At 41.6% G+C, this 13,947-nt stretch overlaps 1 protein-coding gene across 2 annotated transcripts; it reads left to right on the forward strand.

Moving 5' to 3' along the window:
* Nucleotides 1-1,765: 1,765 nt before the first annotated feature.
* RNF138 (ring finger protein 138) lies at nucleotides 1,766-10,799 on the forward strand. 2 transcript variants are annotated; one of them, XM_027883142.1, is made up of 7 exons: nucleotides 1,766-2,110; nucleotides 3,015-3,180; nucleotides 4,677-4,792; nucleotides 7,688-7,756; nucleotides 8,269-8,374; nucleotides 9,133-9,240; nucleotides 10,636-10,799. In XM_027883142.1, exons 1-7 carry the CDS (start codon nucleotides 1,998-2,000, stop codon nucleotides 10,702-10,704), a joined length of 747 nt encoding a protein of 248 aa, XP_027738943.1. In that variant the 5' UTR covers nucleotides 1,766-1,997; the 3' UTR covers nucleotides 10,705-10,799. The 2 variants fall into 2 exon arrangements, with proteins under 2 accessions (XP_027738943.1, XP_027738944.1); XM_027883143.1 differs by having other exon boundaries at nucleotides 1,773-2,110; nucleotides 7,691-7,756.
* Nucleotides 10,800-13,947: the final 3,148 nt, after the last annotated feature.

Consider the following 13,947-nt stretch of genomic DNA (forward strand, 5'->3'; position numbering starts at 1 on the left):
AAAACCAGAGAAAGCAGCCTTTGCAGAATAAATCACAGGATGGTTAACCTCTCGTCCTCATCTGAAGAGACATAAGCTTCAGCTTCATTCTCAGCAGTTCCCTATCTTCCCTCCAAACAATGATCCCAGATGTGCTGTGAGCATTGCCTCTTGCTGCCGATCACAGATGTCTGAAGCATTTAGTGTTTCACTCAGTTTTGAAATACTGGAGGCTGAACACATATATGAACCACAGGTATTAAGAGTTTTGCACTCTCTCTTCCACAAAACTCCAACTTCAGGCTAGAGAGGAGGATCTCCCCATCTAGAGTTCTCTGAACATCTAGCTATGGTATAGACAGTTGCGGTCCCAAGGAAAAAGGGGAAGCTAAGGTGAACACGCATTTCTTTTCAGACCTCACATTGGAACAGGTTGCCCACAGAAGTAGTGGATGCCTCATTCCTGGAAGTGCTCAAGGCTGAATGGCGCTCTGAGCAACCTGAGCTAGTGAAAGGTGTCCCTGCCAGTGGCAGAGGGGCTGGAACTAGATGATTTTTAAGGTCCCCTCTAACACAAACCATTCTATGGTTTTATGATCTTTGTTATATAGTGCAAGAGACCAGGCCTAGCCTGAAGCTTAGATTTATTATAATTACAACCTTCACTAATTAATATAATTGATATACTCTCTACAAATCCATTTCTTCTTAAAGCATTTCCAATATTTTGTTTATTGTTCATATGCCAAGAGTTAGGTCCAAAGGAGGTCAGTGCTTAACGGGTCCAAAGTCTTTTCTACCTGGAGAAATCTATGTAGAACCTATACTGCTAGATCGAGATTCTTAAAATTCCTTATCTTGGAAGAAAAGCACACAGTCAGACTGATGGAATTTTTTATTTTATTTTTTTTTTTTGGTCATGATCTTGCCCCAAATATCAGTAATACTACTAAAACTACTGCATAAAATCACTGCTAGTACCAGTCACAGAATCAATTAGGTTGGAAAAGACCTCTGAAATGATCGGGTGCAACCCACGACCGAACACCACCTTGTCAGCTAGACCACGACACTAAGCGCCACATCCAGCCTTTCCTTAAACACCTGCAGGGATGGTGACTCCACCACCTCTCTGGACAGACCATTCCAATGTCTAATCACCCTTTCTGGGAAGAGATTCTTCCTGTTGTCCAACCTGAATCTCCCCTGGCGGAGCTTGAGGCCATTTCCTCTCATCCTGTAGCTTGTTGCCTGGGAGAAGACATCGAACCCCACCCGGCTACAACCTCCGTTCAGGTAGTTGTAGAATGATAAGATCTCCCTCGAGCCTCCTTTTCTCCAGGCTAAACAACCCCAGCTCCCTCAGCCGCTCCTCACAGGACTTGCGCTCCAGCCCCTCCACCAGCTTCATTGCTGTTGTCTGGACAAGTCGATCTAGAAATAAAGGGAAAACAGGGCGGAGGCGGTTTCCCCGTGCAGAGGGCAACTGCGAACGCCGCTGTTTTGTTGCGCCCCGGCCGCCTTCGGCAGGCAGGCAGCGGGGCGGGCGCGGCGCGCTGGGCGGAGCGGGGAATCCTCCCGGACAGGGCGGAGCGGGGCCGGCCCGCCGTGCCGTGTCGTAGCGGCGCCGCCGGGCCGGGAGGCGATCGCCATGGAAACCCCGGCCCCGCCCCTGCCCCCCCGGGTGCCGCCGGGAGAGCGGCCGGAGCCGCCGCGTCCCTGCTCCCCGAGCGGCGCCAGGTAGAGCGCGGGGCGGGGGCTCCCCCGGGCCGGGCCGGGCGGGAGGAGAGGCGAGGGGCGGCTGGTAGAGCGCAGGCCGGGCTCGCTCCGTTCCGCTCCGCCGCCGCCGCCCGGCCGGGGTTCCACCCGGGATCTCCCCCGGTGCCGGGTGCCCCCAGCGATCCGCCCCTGGGCCCCCGGCGGCTCCCCCCGGGAGCAGAGCCGGGCTCTTCTCAGCCCGCCGGGGCGGGGCTTGTTCCTCGTCCCCGCTCCTGCCGGAGAGGCCCTGACGTGTTGCCATGGCCGAGGGGGCCGCGGCGGCCCCGGCGTGCTTCAGCGAGGATGATTTTTACTGCCCGGTGTGCCAGGAGGTGTTCAAAACGCCCGTGAGGACCGCCAACTGCCAGCACGTGTGGGTATCCCGGCCCCCCGCCCCTTCCCAAGCCTTTTCCTCACCGCCTCCGGCTCTCCACCCTGTGCTCCTCTGCTTCCCCCCCCCCCCCCCCCCCCCCCCCCCCCCCCCCCCCCCCCCCCCCCCCCCCTTCCGCCGCTCAGACCCTCGGCCTGGAGCCTCTGGCTGTGGGGATGACGAGCCCAGTGCTGCCCCAGCCTCTCTTCTCCTCTTTCCTTTGTAGCCGACGAGGACCGGTCACTGAGGAAAAGCCCTCGCGGCGGTCTGGTCGGTGGCGGGGGAGTTTCACTGTACCCTCTAACCTAACTCGCGTTTTTTTTCCACTTCATGGTTTTCCTCGTTCCTTTTCGAACAAGGACTGTAGTATGAGTTGTTCTTTCTTTTCAGCCCGTCTATTCAGCATTTTTTTTTCCAGAGGAACGCTTGGTTACAACGTGCTACTTCGTAGAAAAGCAAAACAGTTTCGGCAGCTGGTGCGTGAGGAAAAAGAGAGCTGCAAAAGCTGGTGGACTGAGGTCTCTGGAAACCCGTGCTGAATGAAGCTTTGCAGTGTTTTTGATTCTGCTTAAGGACAATAAACAGGAATTCCTCTGATAAGATTGTCCAATGTCAGGTGCATGCTGCACCATTTAATATCTTAATTAATGATCAATCTGGTGTGCAGCTCGTCATACTAGTCAATAAATAATGAGAGCTTTACCTAAAGTGCATTGCCAAGTTCCCCTAATTTCCATATTCTTCTTCATAAGCACCGTCGTTTCATTTTTCTTATAAATATTTGAATTCAGTAGACCATTACTCTGATATATATCTCTTTTTTTCCCTAACAATCACCTAGCTCTCTTCAAGGACAAAGTATCTGTTCATTTTGCTCACCTTTGTTTGTGGTAACTTTTTAATTTAGATTTTGCAGAAAGTGCTTCTTGACAGCTATAAGAGAAAGTGGAACACATTGTCCTCTCTGCCGGGGGAGCGTGACTAAAAAAGAAAGAACGTATCCCAAAAGGGCTCTAGATGTTGAAAACAGTATGAAGAAAGCTTCTGGGGGCTGTAGATGCTGTGAGAAGCAGGTAGAGTAAAACTTTAAAGAAAAGTTGAATAAATTTTACTTATTTTTGTCCAGACACGCTTTTAGTATGTGTCATTCTTGTCTTGGGGCTAAAGAGCCTATAGCAGTTTGAACTTAGCTTTGTATGGCTTGTGCATATACGAGACATGTAGTGCCTAGCTCTACCTAACAGATGTAAACTGAAAGAGGATCTTGAATTGTCAATAAAGGCATTTTTAGTGGAGCGCCAGTTTTTCCAAAAAAAAGATGGGAAAACTGGATATAGCTATAAAACTGGCAAAAGAAAAGTTAGGAAGATGAACATGAAAGTTGCAGATACATGGAAAACCTCAGAAACTTTCAGTATGGAGATGAAAGTGCTTAGAACTGCTATAAAATTTAATTTAAAACAAATGATAAGAGTGGCTTGATTACTTTCAGTGCTGATACAATAATATGTAACTTCCTCCTTCCCCATCAGTCTTTTTACATTCCATTTATTTCCCTTGTCAGGGGGTTATTATTTTCAGAACATTAGGTGAAATTTTGACCCCTCCCCCACTCAATCCAAGGGTAATCTTTCTTCTGGTATAAATGAATGCAGGATTTCAGCCACACATTTTGTTTATAACAGGTTGCATCGAACCCAGGTAGTCTTCATGTTTGTTTCGTTTCACCTGGGACTCATTTCTGCCAGTGTGAAGATTAGTACTAGTTGAAACCTCATCTGCTTGCCTTGTTCCATGTGATTCATTAGGATGAAAAGTGGGGAGAAAGAAACTGATAGGAAGTTAGTAAACTGGAAGCAAGAACCAAGCAAGAATTTTAATGGAATTCAGGCACAGGCATGTGAGATGTGATCTTGTTCAGCCTCTAAACCTGTGAGCACCTTCTGACAGTGCTGTTGGACCTGAAATTCTGATTTGGGACATGTCCAACACAGCTGTCTTCAGACAAATCTTAGCAACTCGTTGTCCTACCTTGAATTAAAGGTGGATAGGCAGCATTAAGTTGGTGTTCATTCACCTATTTTTTTAACCCTCCCTTCTAAAAGGGAAAAGGAATGCACCTAATGCCAAAAAAAAAAAAAAAAGTTCCTCTGTGTGGGGTAACAGCAGGCCAGAGAAAACTGAAGGAGCAGTGGTGCTTGTCCCATCCTCATGGGCCCTCTTTGTTATAGCTCATCAGTTATTGATCCTGGATCTGGAAGGTGTAGTTCCAGTGACTTTGTTCCAGTTAAATGGCATTTACTCACACTTTTCACCCCTAAGAGAGCCCTCAAACGCCTGGCAGAGTGGGGAATAGAGAGTAGAAGAGACTCTAAGCAAAGAGGAATCAGAGATGTCCTGTTGGTGAAGAATGTGTTTGTGCTCAGTGGGGAGGCACAAGTCCTGGTTTCTGCTACATATGATGTCTACAAAATTCCTGCACGCATTGCTTTCTGTTGGCAGAATTATCTCTTCCTTCTATCCTTGGATTGTTCAGTATGATTTCAGTAATTTGGCATTTCATTTTCAGGTTAGATTTTCGTGGATGAGACAGCATTATAAAACCTGTAAGAAGTATCAGGATGAATATGGTGTTTCTTCAATTATTCCAAACTTACAGATTTCCCAAGATTCAACAGGGAACAGGTAATCAGGGTGTTCTGTGTATAACAATTCATCTTCTTCTTTCCCCACCCCGCCTGCCCATGGGAAGTATTTTTTTCCAGGGAATTCCTTCTTTTTGCAGTAATTCTTGTCCCTATTTTTGTGTTTCAAATATGAGTTTTTCCAGGTCTTTTTTTTACTCTTAGCAGACAGAAGAAAACCTTTCTGCATGATGGCTTTGAAATGTCTTGTAGAGACTCTCCTGAAAAGTATTTAGTATTTGTAGCTTGCTTTCCTTGCCTTAACAGCATTTGAGCAGCTTACTTTGTAACATCTTTCATAATATTTACCTCCGGGGAAGTTCCTGTCTATTTTTATTCCCCCTCCCCTTCCTAAGTTTGTTTTAGTGGCTATCCTGTTTCAAAACATTACTGTGCAAGCCTTTGCTTTCTGATTGAATTTATTTTGAATAGCTCTCTTATGAAATGTGTAAGGAACTCCAGTATGTTACACACCATAAAATTAAATGACACTTTTACCACTTGTTTTCAGGCAGTAAAGCTAAAGAACTTTTTTTTTCATACATTCTCACTCATGGTTGGGGTTGGGGATTTTCAGTTATTTTTGAAGAACTTTTTTTACATACTAGTTTCACAGAGCTTTTTTATATATATCCTGTCCTTTATTTACTTTGTTTTGCCATCAATTTTCTATTTTTAGCAGACTGAACTTCTCTGTTTGGTTTTTAACCCATCAGTATATTGAAAGTTGAAGCTCTTACCAGAATTAGCTGCAGCAATGTTTCACCAAAGTGTCTGGATATTATTATGTCACTATTTACTGAGTATGCCACAGTAGAATACCCAAGCTTATAATATCACAGATGTATAAAAAAAATTTACCGTGACCTTATCTGTGACTGTAAATATTCATCTTCTTAGTAAGATCAGCATGTTTGGACAGTTTCTTCTGGCTTAGCTAGAGGTGCATATACAGTCAAATTTATTTTCCAAAATGCTTCTCTCTGTTACTCTTACTTTAGGAAATAAGTTTGTTTTGTGCTCAGCATAAGAAAAGTTTCCTTGTTGTAGTTGAAAGTTGTAAATTATTTCTGTAAACACATGGCAGTTAAATCCTAAGTCAAAAGACTTAGTGCTGCCTATCTTACATTCATGTAGTTCATAATGGTTTTTGAGTTACTTGGCTGCCATCTCCATTACCATTCTTGTTGACTAAATGTTTGTTGTATTAGATACCATTTTCCTATAAAGTTGCGTGATATTCCACCGAGGATCACCATGGTAACTAAATTATCCAGAGAAGTTCGAGTTGACTGCAGATTTGCAAATGTGATGCCCATCTACAAGAAGGATCAGAAGAATGATCTAGGGAGCTCCAGGCCTGTCAGACTGACCTTGGTGCCGGGGAAGGTCATGGAACAGATCATCCTGAGTGCCATCATGTGGCATGTGCAGGACAACCAGGGGATCAGACCCAGCCAACATGGGTTTATGAAAGTCAGGTCCAGTTTGAGCAACCTGATCTCCTTCTGTGACAAAGTGACCCACTTAGTGGATGAGGGAAAGGCTGTGGATGTTTTCTATCTAGACTTCAGTAAAGCATTTGGCGCTGTCTTCCACAGTATTCTCCTGGAGAAGCTGGCAGCCTATGGCTTTGGACAGGTGCACTGTCCTCTGGGTAAAAAAAGACTGCCTGGATGGCTGGGCCCCGAGTGTGGTGGTGAGTGGAGCTACATCCGGTTGGCAGCTGGTCACGAGTGGTGCTCCCCAGGGATCAGTTTGGGACCAGTCCTGTTTAATATCTTTATGGATGACTTGGATGAGGGGAGCAAGTGCACCCTCAGTCTATTTGCAGATGACACCAAGGTGGGTGGGAGTGTTCATATGCTGAGGGTACAAAGACTCTGCAGAGAGACCTTGACAGGTTGGATCAATGGGCTGAGGACAAACTGCAAAAGTTTCAACAGGGTGAAGTTCCAGGTCCTGCAGTTGAGTTATAACAGCCCTGGTCTCTGCTACAGGCGTGGGGAAAAGTGGATGTAAAGATGTCTGGAGGAAAGGGACTCGGTGGTGCTGCCCTACAGCCAGCTGAACAGCCAGCGGTGTGCCCAGGTGGCCAAGAAGGCCAGTGGCATCTTGACTTGCGTCAGCAATAGAGTGGCCAACAGGACCAGGGAAGTTATTTTCTTGTGCTCAGCACTTGTGAGGCCGCACCTGCAATCTTGTGTTCAGTTTTGGGCCCCTCGCTGCAAAGAGGACATTGAGGTGCTGGGGCAAGTCCAGAGAAGTGCAATGAGGCTTGAGAAGGATCTGGAGCACAAGTCCTATGAGGAGTGGCTGAGGGAGCTGGTGTTTATCTTGTAGAAAAGGAGGTTCAGGTGGGACCTCATTGCTCTCTAGAATTACTCAGGAGGAGGTTGCAGTGAGGTGGGGGTTGCTCTGCCACATCCCGAGTGAAACGACAAGAGGAAATGGCCTTAAGTTGTACCAGGGAAAGTTCAGATTAGATACTAGAAAAAATTTTTTTTCACTGAAGAGTGGTTAGGCATTGGAATAAGTTGTCCAGGGAGGTGGTGGAGTTGCCGTTGGAAATGTTCAAGAGGTGTCTGAATATGTGGCATGTGGGGATATGGTGTAGGTTTGATTATGGTGGTGCTGAGTTGACAGTTGGACTAGATAGTCTTGAAGGTGTCTTCCCACCGTGATGATTCTGTGATTCTGTAAATATATTCTGGATGTATCTAAAGAAAAAGTTGTGAAAGTTAGAATATGTGCATCGTATGTTGACTTGACCTTCATGGGACTTGATGGGTTTTTTTCCTCTCCCTCCCCCATTACAGTTAAACTTTTAAAAATTTTGATAGTGGAGTAAAATACTCTCAATTTTCATTGCCTTTTTTTTTTTCTTCATTTAAAGTAGCAGGAGTGATGCAATATCTGATAATGGCGAGACGGCTAATAGTCAAATACTTCAAGGAGAAACAAGGTAGGCTGCTTATTTCTCTATAGCTGTTACTAAAATAGATCCAGATAGTCACAGTCAGCTTCTACTGACTTATAAACAAAAACCAGAAACCCCCCACACAAACACCTTCAACAAGTTGTTTTAAAAAAATCCTGTAGTTTCTCCTACATTTGCATGTATACGTTAGAAATTGGGTTTTTCAGTACTTTCTGGAAGGATTTACACTACAAGATGTTATCAGAAAGTAAGAACAGGGTGTAGCTGCAATTGGAACAAAAGAATTTTCTGAAGTCCAAATCTCAGAAGAATGCACTTAGGCATACAAATTATAAATATGCCTTAAAATTACAATTTGGAAGTAGCACTGGAGCTGCATTAGGTCTGCTGCTGTGTCAGTGAGGATGTGGAGGGTTTTTTGTTGCTTTTATCAAAACAAGGGAGGACAATTAGGAGATAACAGATGAATTAAGCTTTTGGTAACACTGCTTCTAAAACTCTGTTTTCTTTTTAATACTCTGTATTTCTGTTTACAGTGGACACCCAACCTTCAAATGCCCCCTGTGTCAGGAAGCCAATTTTACCAGACAGCGCTTGCTGGATCACTGTAATAACAGACATCTTTATCAGATGGTTCCTGTGGTAAGTAGAGTTGCTTATGTATGTTTCCTAAGCTACTTTCATTATAATTATGTGGACAATTTTATATGTGCAGTAGCTACTCTATATTTGTAACATCACTGTGGTCTGAAAAAAAACCAATATACTTCATGTAGTGCATTTTTCTTGAGGAGTGACTTTCACTTTGAAAACATTTCATGTCCAGCCTGCTGGTCCTAAAGCATTTCTGACCTGGCTGTCTCATTTATCTTGATGTGAAACAAGTTCAGTTTTTGAGCCTGATGCTTAGCTCTTCTTAATTTAGTATTTCAGATCTGTTTCTATAGAATCCCATTTGTAACGTAACTATATTGCTTCATGTGAAACCTACCGTTACTTGAAAAGTAATCTAAGGTGTAATCAAAGGGTCTTGAAGGAAAAAAATCTGTTTGGTTTTCTACTTGATGAGCTCACTTGTATGAAAATTCTCACACACAGTAAGTAGGATGCAGTAATCACTTTCTAAATTGACTGAATGTCAGACGGACATTGTAATCTCCCATTCGGAAGAGAAACGCTTTAGAAATCCAGCAAGTTGAAACGTAGGTTTTGAATGTTGCACAGTTGAGGAAAAGCACTTGAGAACTGTGATTTGTTGTTAACGTCTCTACTGTATTTTGGTAGTGGATGAGTAATAAACTAGTTATTCTTGTAGAGCATGTCTTTAATGCATTCTGTATTACCAATAACACCTTTTTTTTTTTTTTTACTGTCTCTTTCCCCTCCTCCTCCCAATACAGATCTGCCCTATTTGTGTATCTCTTCCTTGGGCAGATACTAATCAGGTTACTAGAAATCTTGTTGGCCATCTAAATCTAAGACACCGGTTTGATTATGGAGAATTTGTGGTAAGCTTTCTCGTCTTTGATGTGTGGGGGAATAAATGGTAACTTTTTTTTTCTATAAATAAAAATGCCAAATAAAAAATTTGTACCAAACTTGTGCTCTGGACATGCTATGTTCCTGCTCTGTATGGAACTCAGAAGTAGCCTGTCTGTTCTTAGACTTTCTGTTATCAGCATGAAGTGCTACTGGGAATAGTCAAAATGCCCCAAACTGACTTAAACCTTTAGTGTAGTGTTCTCAGTCTGGACTGTTTATTAGAACAGTTGATTACTGCTGTTTCTAGGGGAAGTAAAATAGATACTACTCTGCTTTATTGACATTATTGACCTTTTATGGAAGAAATTGCTAAATCATAATTTCACGACTCGAAGTGTAGCTTGACTAGCTGATATTGCTGCTACACCCTCTCTTCTGGTATGTTGGGAGAGAGACTGAAAAAGGTGTGTCATGAAGTTGGTGTTCAGGTTGCCTCCTTTCAGGCTGGCTTTGAGTAAATGACCTTGGAGTAGCGGCAGAATTACATACACAGATGTAGTCAGTGGGTGGTTCATAAGTCAAGCTGACCTGTTGGTTCTGCATGCGGGTTCAGAGAGCTGGAGAGTTTGAGTTGGAGTTTCTGTAGAGTTTGACGGGCTTTGCTCCTTAAGCTTTGTGTGGGACAGGCCTAGTATTTGAGGCAGAAGCAGCCCTAATGGTTCAAGATGGCAAAGATGATGTGTAATTGTTCTCTGAGTTGAGTGATTGATGATAAAAGCATGAAGAGCTAGGAGTTTGATACAGGCAGTTGGGCTCTTCACTGTGAGTCCATCTTGCATGTTTGACGATGTAAAATTGGTGATAGGAATTCTGATTCGGGGAAACTGCCAGGATTGCACTAAAAAGATGTATTACTGTGGCAATTAAGAACCTGTAAGATAGGTTGGCAAAAGTAGCAGGATTAACCCCACATCTTTTGTGATGTGTGTTTGCTGTCTCATTTCAAGCAGTATATTCTCAAGAATCTATGATTACTGTTGTCTGGTGATCACATTTTGTTTTCATTAATGGAGAATGTTATGGCTGGTTAGAAGTCCTGTTATAAAAATTGCATGACACAGTCAGCTTTCCTGAGCTGGCTGTTCCATAATGGAGTTGAGCTAGGGAGAGAAGATGGACCCTTCTGCTTAATGAACCTTGTCCCACTCATCTGATTCTTCTCCTGTCTCAAGTGTCTCTTGGTATTTGGTTCAATAAAAGATACTGTGCAACAGAAACAATCATGTAGTACACATGAAGATGAAGAGTCTTCATCTAGGTGCCAATTCCTATGTAAAAATGTGGAAGAGGAATTATTAAACTAATGATTGTGGGACATCTTGAGTATTTGTCCATTTTGATGATGTTTTTATTTTGTTTAGAATCTTCAGCTTGATGAAGAAGCCCAGTACCAAAATGCAGTTCAGGAATCCTGTCATGTGAACTTTTAAAGCAGAGCCCCTTCCATCTTACTGATTATCTGCGAGAAAAATTACTTCTGTTGGTGATCTGAGTGTATATTAATAAAAACGGTATTCAGTAACTACTTTTTGGGCTAAACCTTTTTTCACACTCACAAGGACTTTTGATAAATGATTTTGCTGAAACTCAAGCTTGACATCTTTACTGCGATCTGTCCCTGTGGAATTAGGGACCTTTTTGGAACTTCTCACTCTTGTCTTGATTTTCTCTAACCTTTACTACTCTGTTAATTACATAGTTTCTATGATTAATGTAGGATATTTTAATTCACCAAAAACAACTTTAGAAAGACATCAAGGATGCTCTGTTGCACTGTTGAGTTTGTTTAAGTTCAGCTGTCTTCTAAGGTATCTATGAGATAATAATTTATTTTTTTTCTTTTCCTGCCAAGGACAAATTTTATTTGATGTTGTGATTAATTTTTTACTGTTGCTATGTGACTGAAAATAACAACAGCTTAAAAAATGAATATATTTCTTTTCTACAGATCAACAATGCAGGGTAGGGCTTCTTTCACCTTTCATTGAGAAAGAATGATGCCATTGCCTATGAATAATTACATCTATTTTTTCCACTTTTGGAGCATAACTGAAATAGAATGCTTGCTTACTTATGTGATGAGTGTGGAGTAGTCCTAATACTCCCAACTGCTAAGGAAGATGACATATTTTCTGAGCGATTTTGATGACATAATTTCTGAGCAAAGATGACATGCAAAAGTTATACTCTTTTGGCCTCTGACTGTGATCAGATAGTTTTTCATTTTGTTGGAGCTTTTAAAGAACTCCTGTTGTTGCATTTGGAATTGAATTTTTGGTCTGTCCTGTCTTTCATGGAAGGCTGTGTAGCTCAATAACTAATTGGCTTCACACCTACCAACACTCAGAAACAAACTTGTTTATTTTGGTAAAGCTGTTTAAAACTTGTACATCTCCTGCATCCAAAGGCTTGAAAAAACAGTGGAGAATACTTGCTCTAAAATAGTTACCAACATAGTTTAAGAGTTCCTATTTTAAATTTCCATGTTCCCAGCAAGACCATTGTTAAAATCAGAGAAAATAGAGCAATAATGCAATTTTGAATTTAAATGGAAAATTGATTTGTAAAAGAGTTTTAAGATCTTTTGTTTAATACTAAAGGGGAGGAGGGGAATGAAGGCTGCAAAACATACATTGTGGAGGTATAAGCAGAGACTGTTCTGAATATATACCATTTAGGTATAGGACTCCTCATCCTGTGTTGCCATCACCCATTGTCAAACAATTGTTCTTACTGAGTGTTGTATATGTGGTGGAAAACATCCCCAGTAATTTTCTTAGTCTAGTTAGTGATTTATGTGTAGTAATCAGTCGTGCAGCCAAAGTACAAACTGTTTCTTATGCCCTGCCTCCCATTTTGGGCTCCATACAGAGGTTTTGATTATTCTTTAAATGCTGGGATATTTCATATTCCAAAACTGGTAATGTTGAAATGCCTCATTCTGCAATGTAATGGGTTTTACAACTGAATCTTAGTTCTACTTTATTGAGTGTTGGAACTAAACCACTATACATTGTAACTTGACTTCTCTAGCTTTAAATTTTTAAGAGTGTAAAACATTCCTGAAGGCATTGCTGGCTAAAATACAGAGAAAGTTGTCCATTTCAGAAACTTTTTGTAAGAAACTGAAATTTCTTGCATTTTGTTACCCTCTCACTGCAGTATTTTGACAGCAGACCACACTTTCATCTTGTATTCCAACTTCCTATTTCCCCCCATACTCTTGTCTGTGTATTCTCATGTATCTGTCAGCTCTAGTGCTTGTGTGACCACTTGAAGTGGTTCACTGATCCAACAGGAAAGATTATTTAGACTTTTTCTTTTGCTCTGTAAAGCCAACTATGAGACAGTGCCTGTTAGATAGAAATGAAGTTCAAGGTAGCCTGATGCTAAAGTTTTACCTTTTTTGAAATAAAAATACATACTGTGGTGATTTATTACTGCATACATTTCCTAAGGAGTTTAACTGTTACATATAAGTTTAGTTAATGTTTTTAGTTTCTATAAAATATTTATATGATCTGGCAATAAATGCCTACAGCCAATACAGATTCTGAATGCCTCATGGACACTGGAACTAGTTATTTCTATTACTTGAACATATCTTGAGAATTGCAAATGTTTTAAATCTCTTTTAAAACTCTGGGAAGCAATTTTTTATAGCAATAATTAGTTGTCACTTGATGAGTACTTGCTGAGCATTTTAGTCATGTTTAAATGTTGAGAGACTTAAATACACATTTTAAAGCAACAAATGTGTATTAATGCAATATGAAGAAAAACCCTTGCAAAACGTTCATCCTCTTTATTTAAAATCTGTATTGGCAGGCGCAGCCTTGCTTAGGATTTTGTACTTTTAATATGAAGAGATTGCATCAAATACATTCACTAGGTAAGCGTTTAATGAAAATTAAACTATTTAAATATGTTGCTACCGGTCATGATCTTTCTCACTGAAACTCAGACACGCACAAAAGCTGTGTATTTGTGATGGGTGATGCTCAAAATATGCGATCTTTACTAGAAGATTGCTGTTAAACGATGTTTTCATGTTCACGTTGCATTATGTATGGTTTCAATATGTTATTATGTTTGAATTGTACCTTCTGTTTTTTCTCCTATTAAAGTATTTTATTTTCTGTTTGTCTTTTTGTTGCATAATAAAGATGATCAGTTCCCTTGGTGCTACTTCTTCCTTTTCAGCTGCTTTCTCAAACTTAAATATGTGGTCAGTTGTATGCCTTCACAATGTGAATTATTAGAATGGCGTGTGCCTCCTGGAACTAATGAGTTGTGACTCATCATCCATCTGTGAGCTGACAAGTTACCTCTGGTATTTCCAGAAAGCAAAAAAGAAGATAAGTTGTCCAAAATCTGCTTCTTGCTTCTTTTCTCCCTTCTGTGTTTGTATGTTGCTGTCTCATGTCATGTTAATAGAGGAATGACAAGAAATAGCAAAAGGAGAGAGAAAGAGGTATGTAGCACTCAGGTCATTAGTTAATCTTGTTATTTAAAGGTAGATTTACTGAGATGAGTTAATGCTTTTCTGAGGAAAGAGTTGTCAGTAAGTTTGGGCTGGTTGCAAGGTGGCAGCTAGATGTTTTATCCTTCTGCCCTCTGTTTTTGAGCTGAAAAACCCTTTGGTTACTTCTTGTGCTTTTACATTCTAAGGA

This window comes from Empidonax traillii, unplaced genomic scaffold, assembly GCF_003031625.1.
Source record: "Empidonax traillii isolate 1590-97213 ecotype Southwest subspecies unplaced genomic scaffold, ASM303162v1 scaffold119:size1479319, whole genome shotgun sequence".
Lineage (NCBI taxonomy): Eukaryota > Metazoa > Chordata > Aves > Passeriformes > Tyrannidae > Empidonax > Empidonax traillii.

Bases quoted from the DNA above. Each gene is read 5' to 3' on its own strand.
- RNF138 (XM_027883142.1), top strand. From the start codon at position 1,998: ATGGCCGAGGGGGCCGCGGCGGCCCCGGCGTGCTTCAGCGAGGATGAT. The intron at 3,181-4,676 runs GTAGAGTAAAAC...TTTCATTTTCAG, and splicing joins GTAGATGCTGTGAGAAGCAG to GTTAGATTTTCGTGGATGAG. The intron at 7,757-8,268 runs GTAGGCTGCTTA...TTCTGTTTACAG, and splicing joins ATACTTCAAGGAGAAACAAG to TGGACACCCAACCTTCAAAT.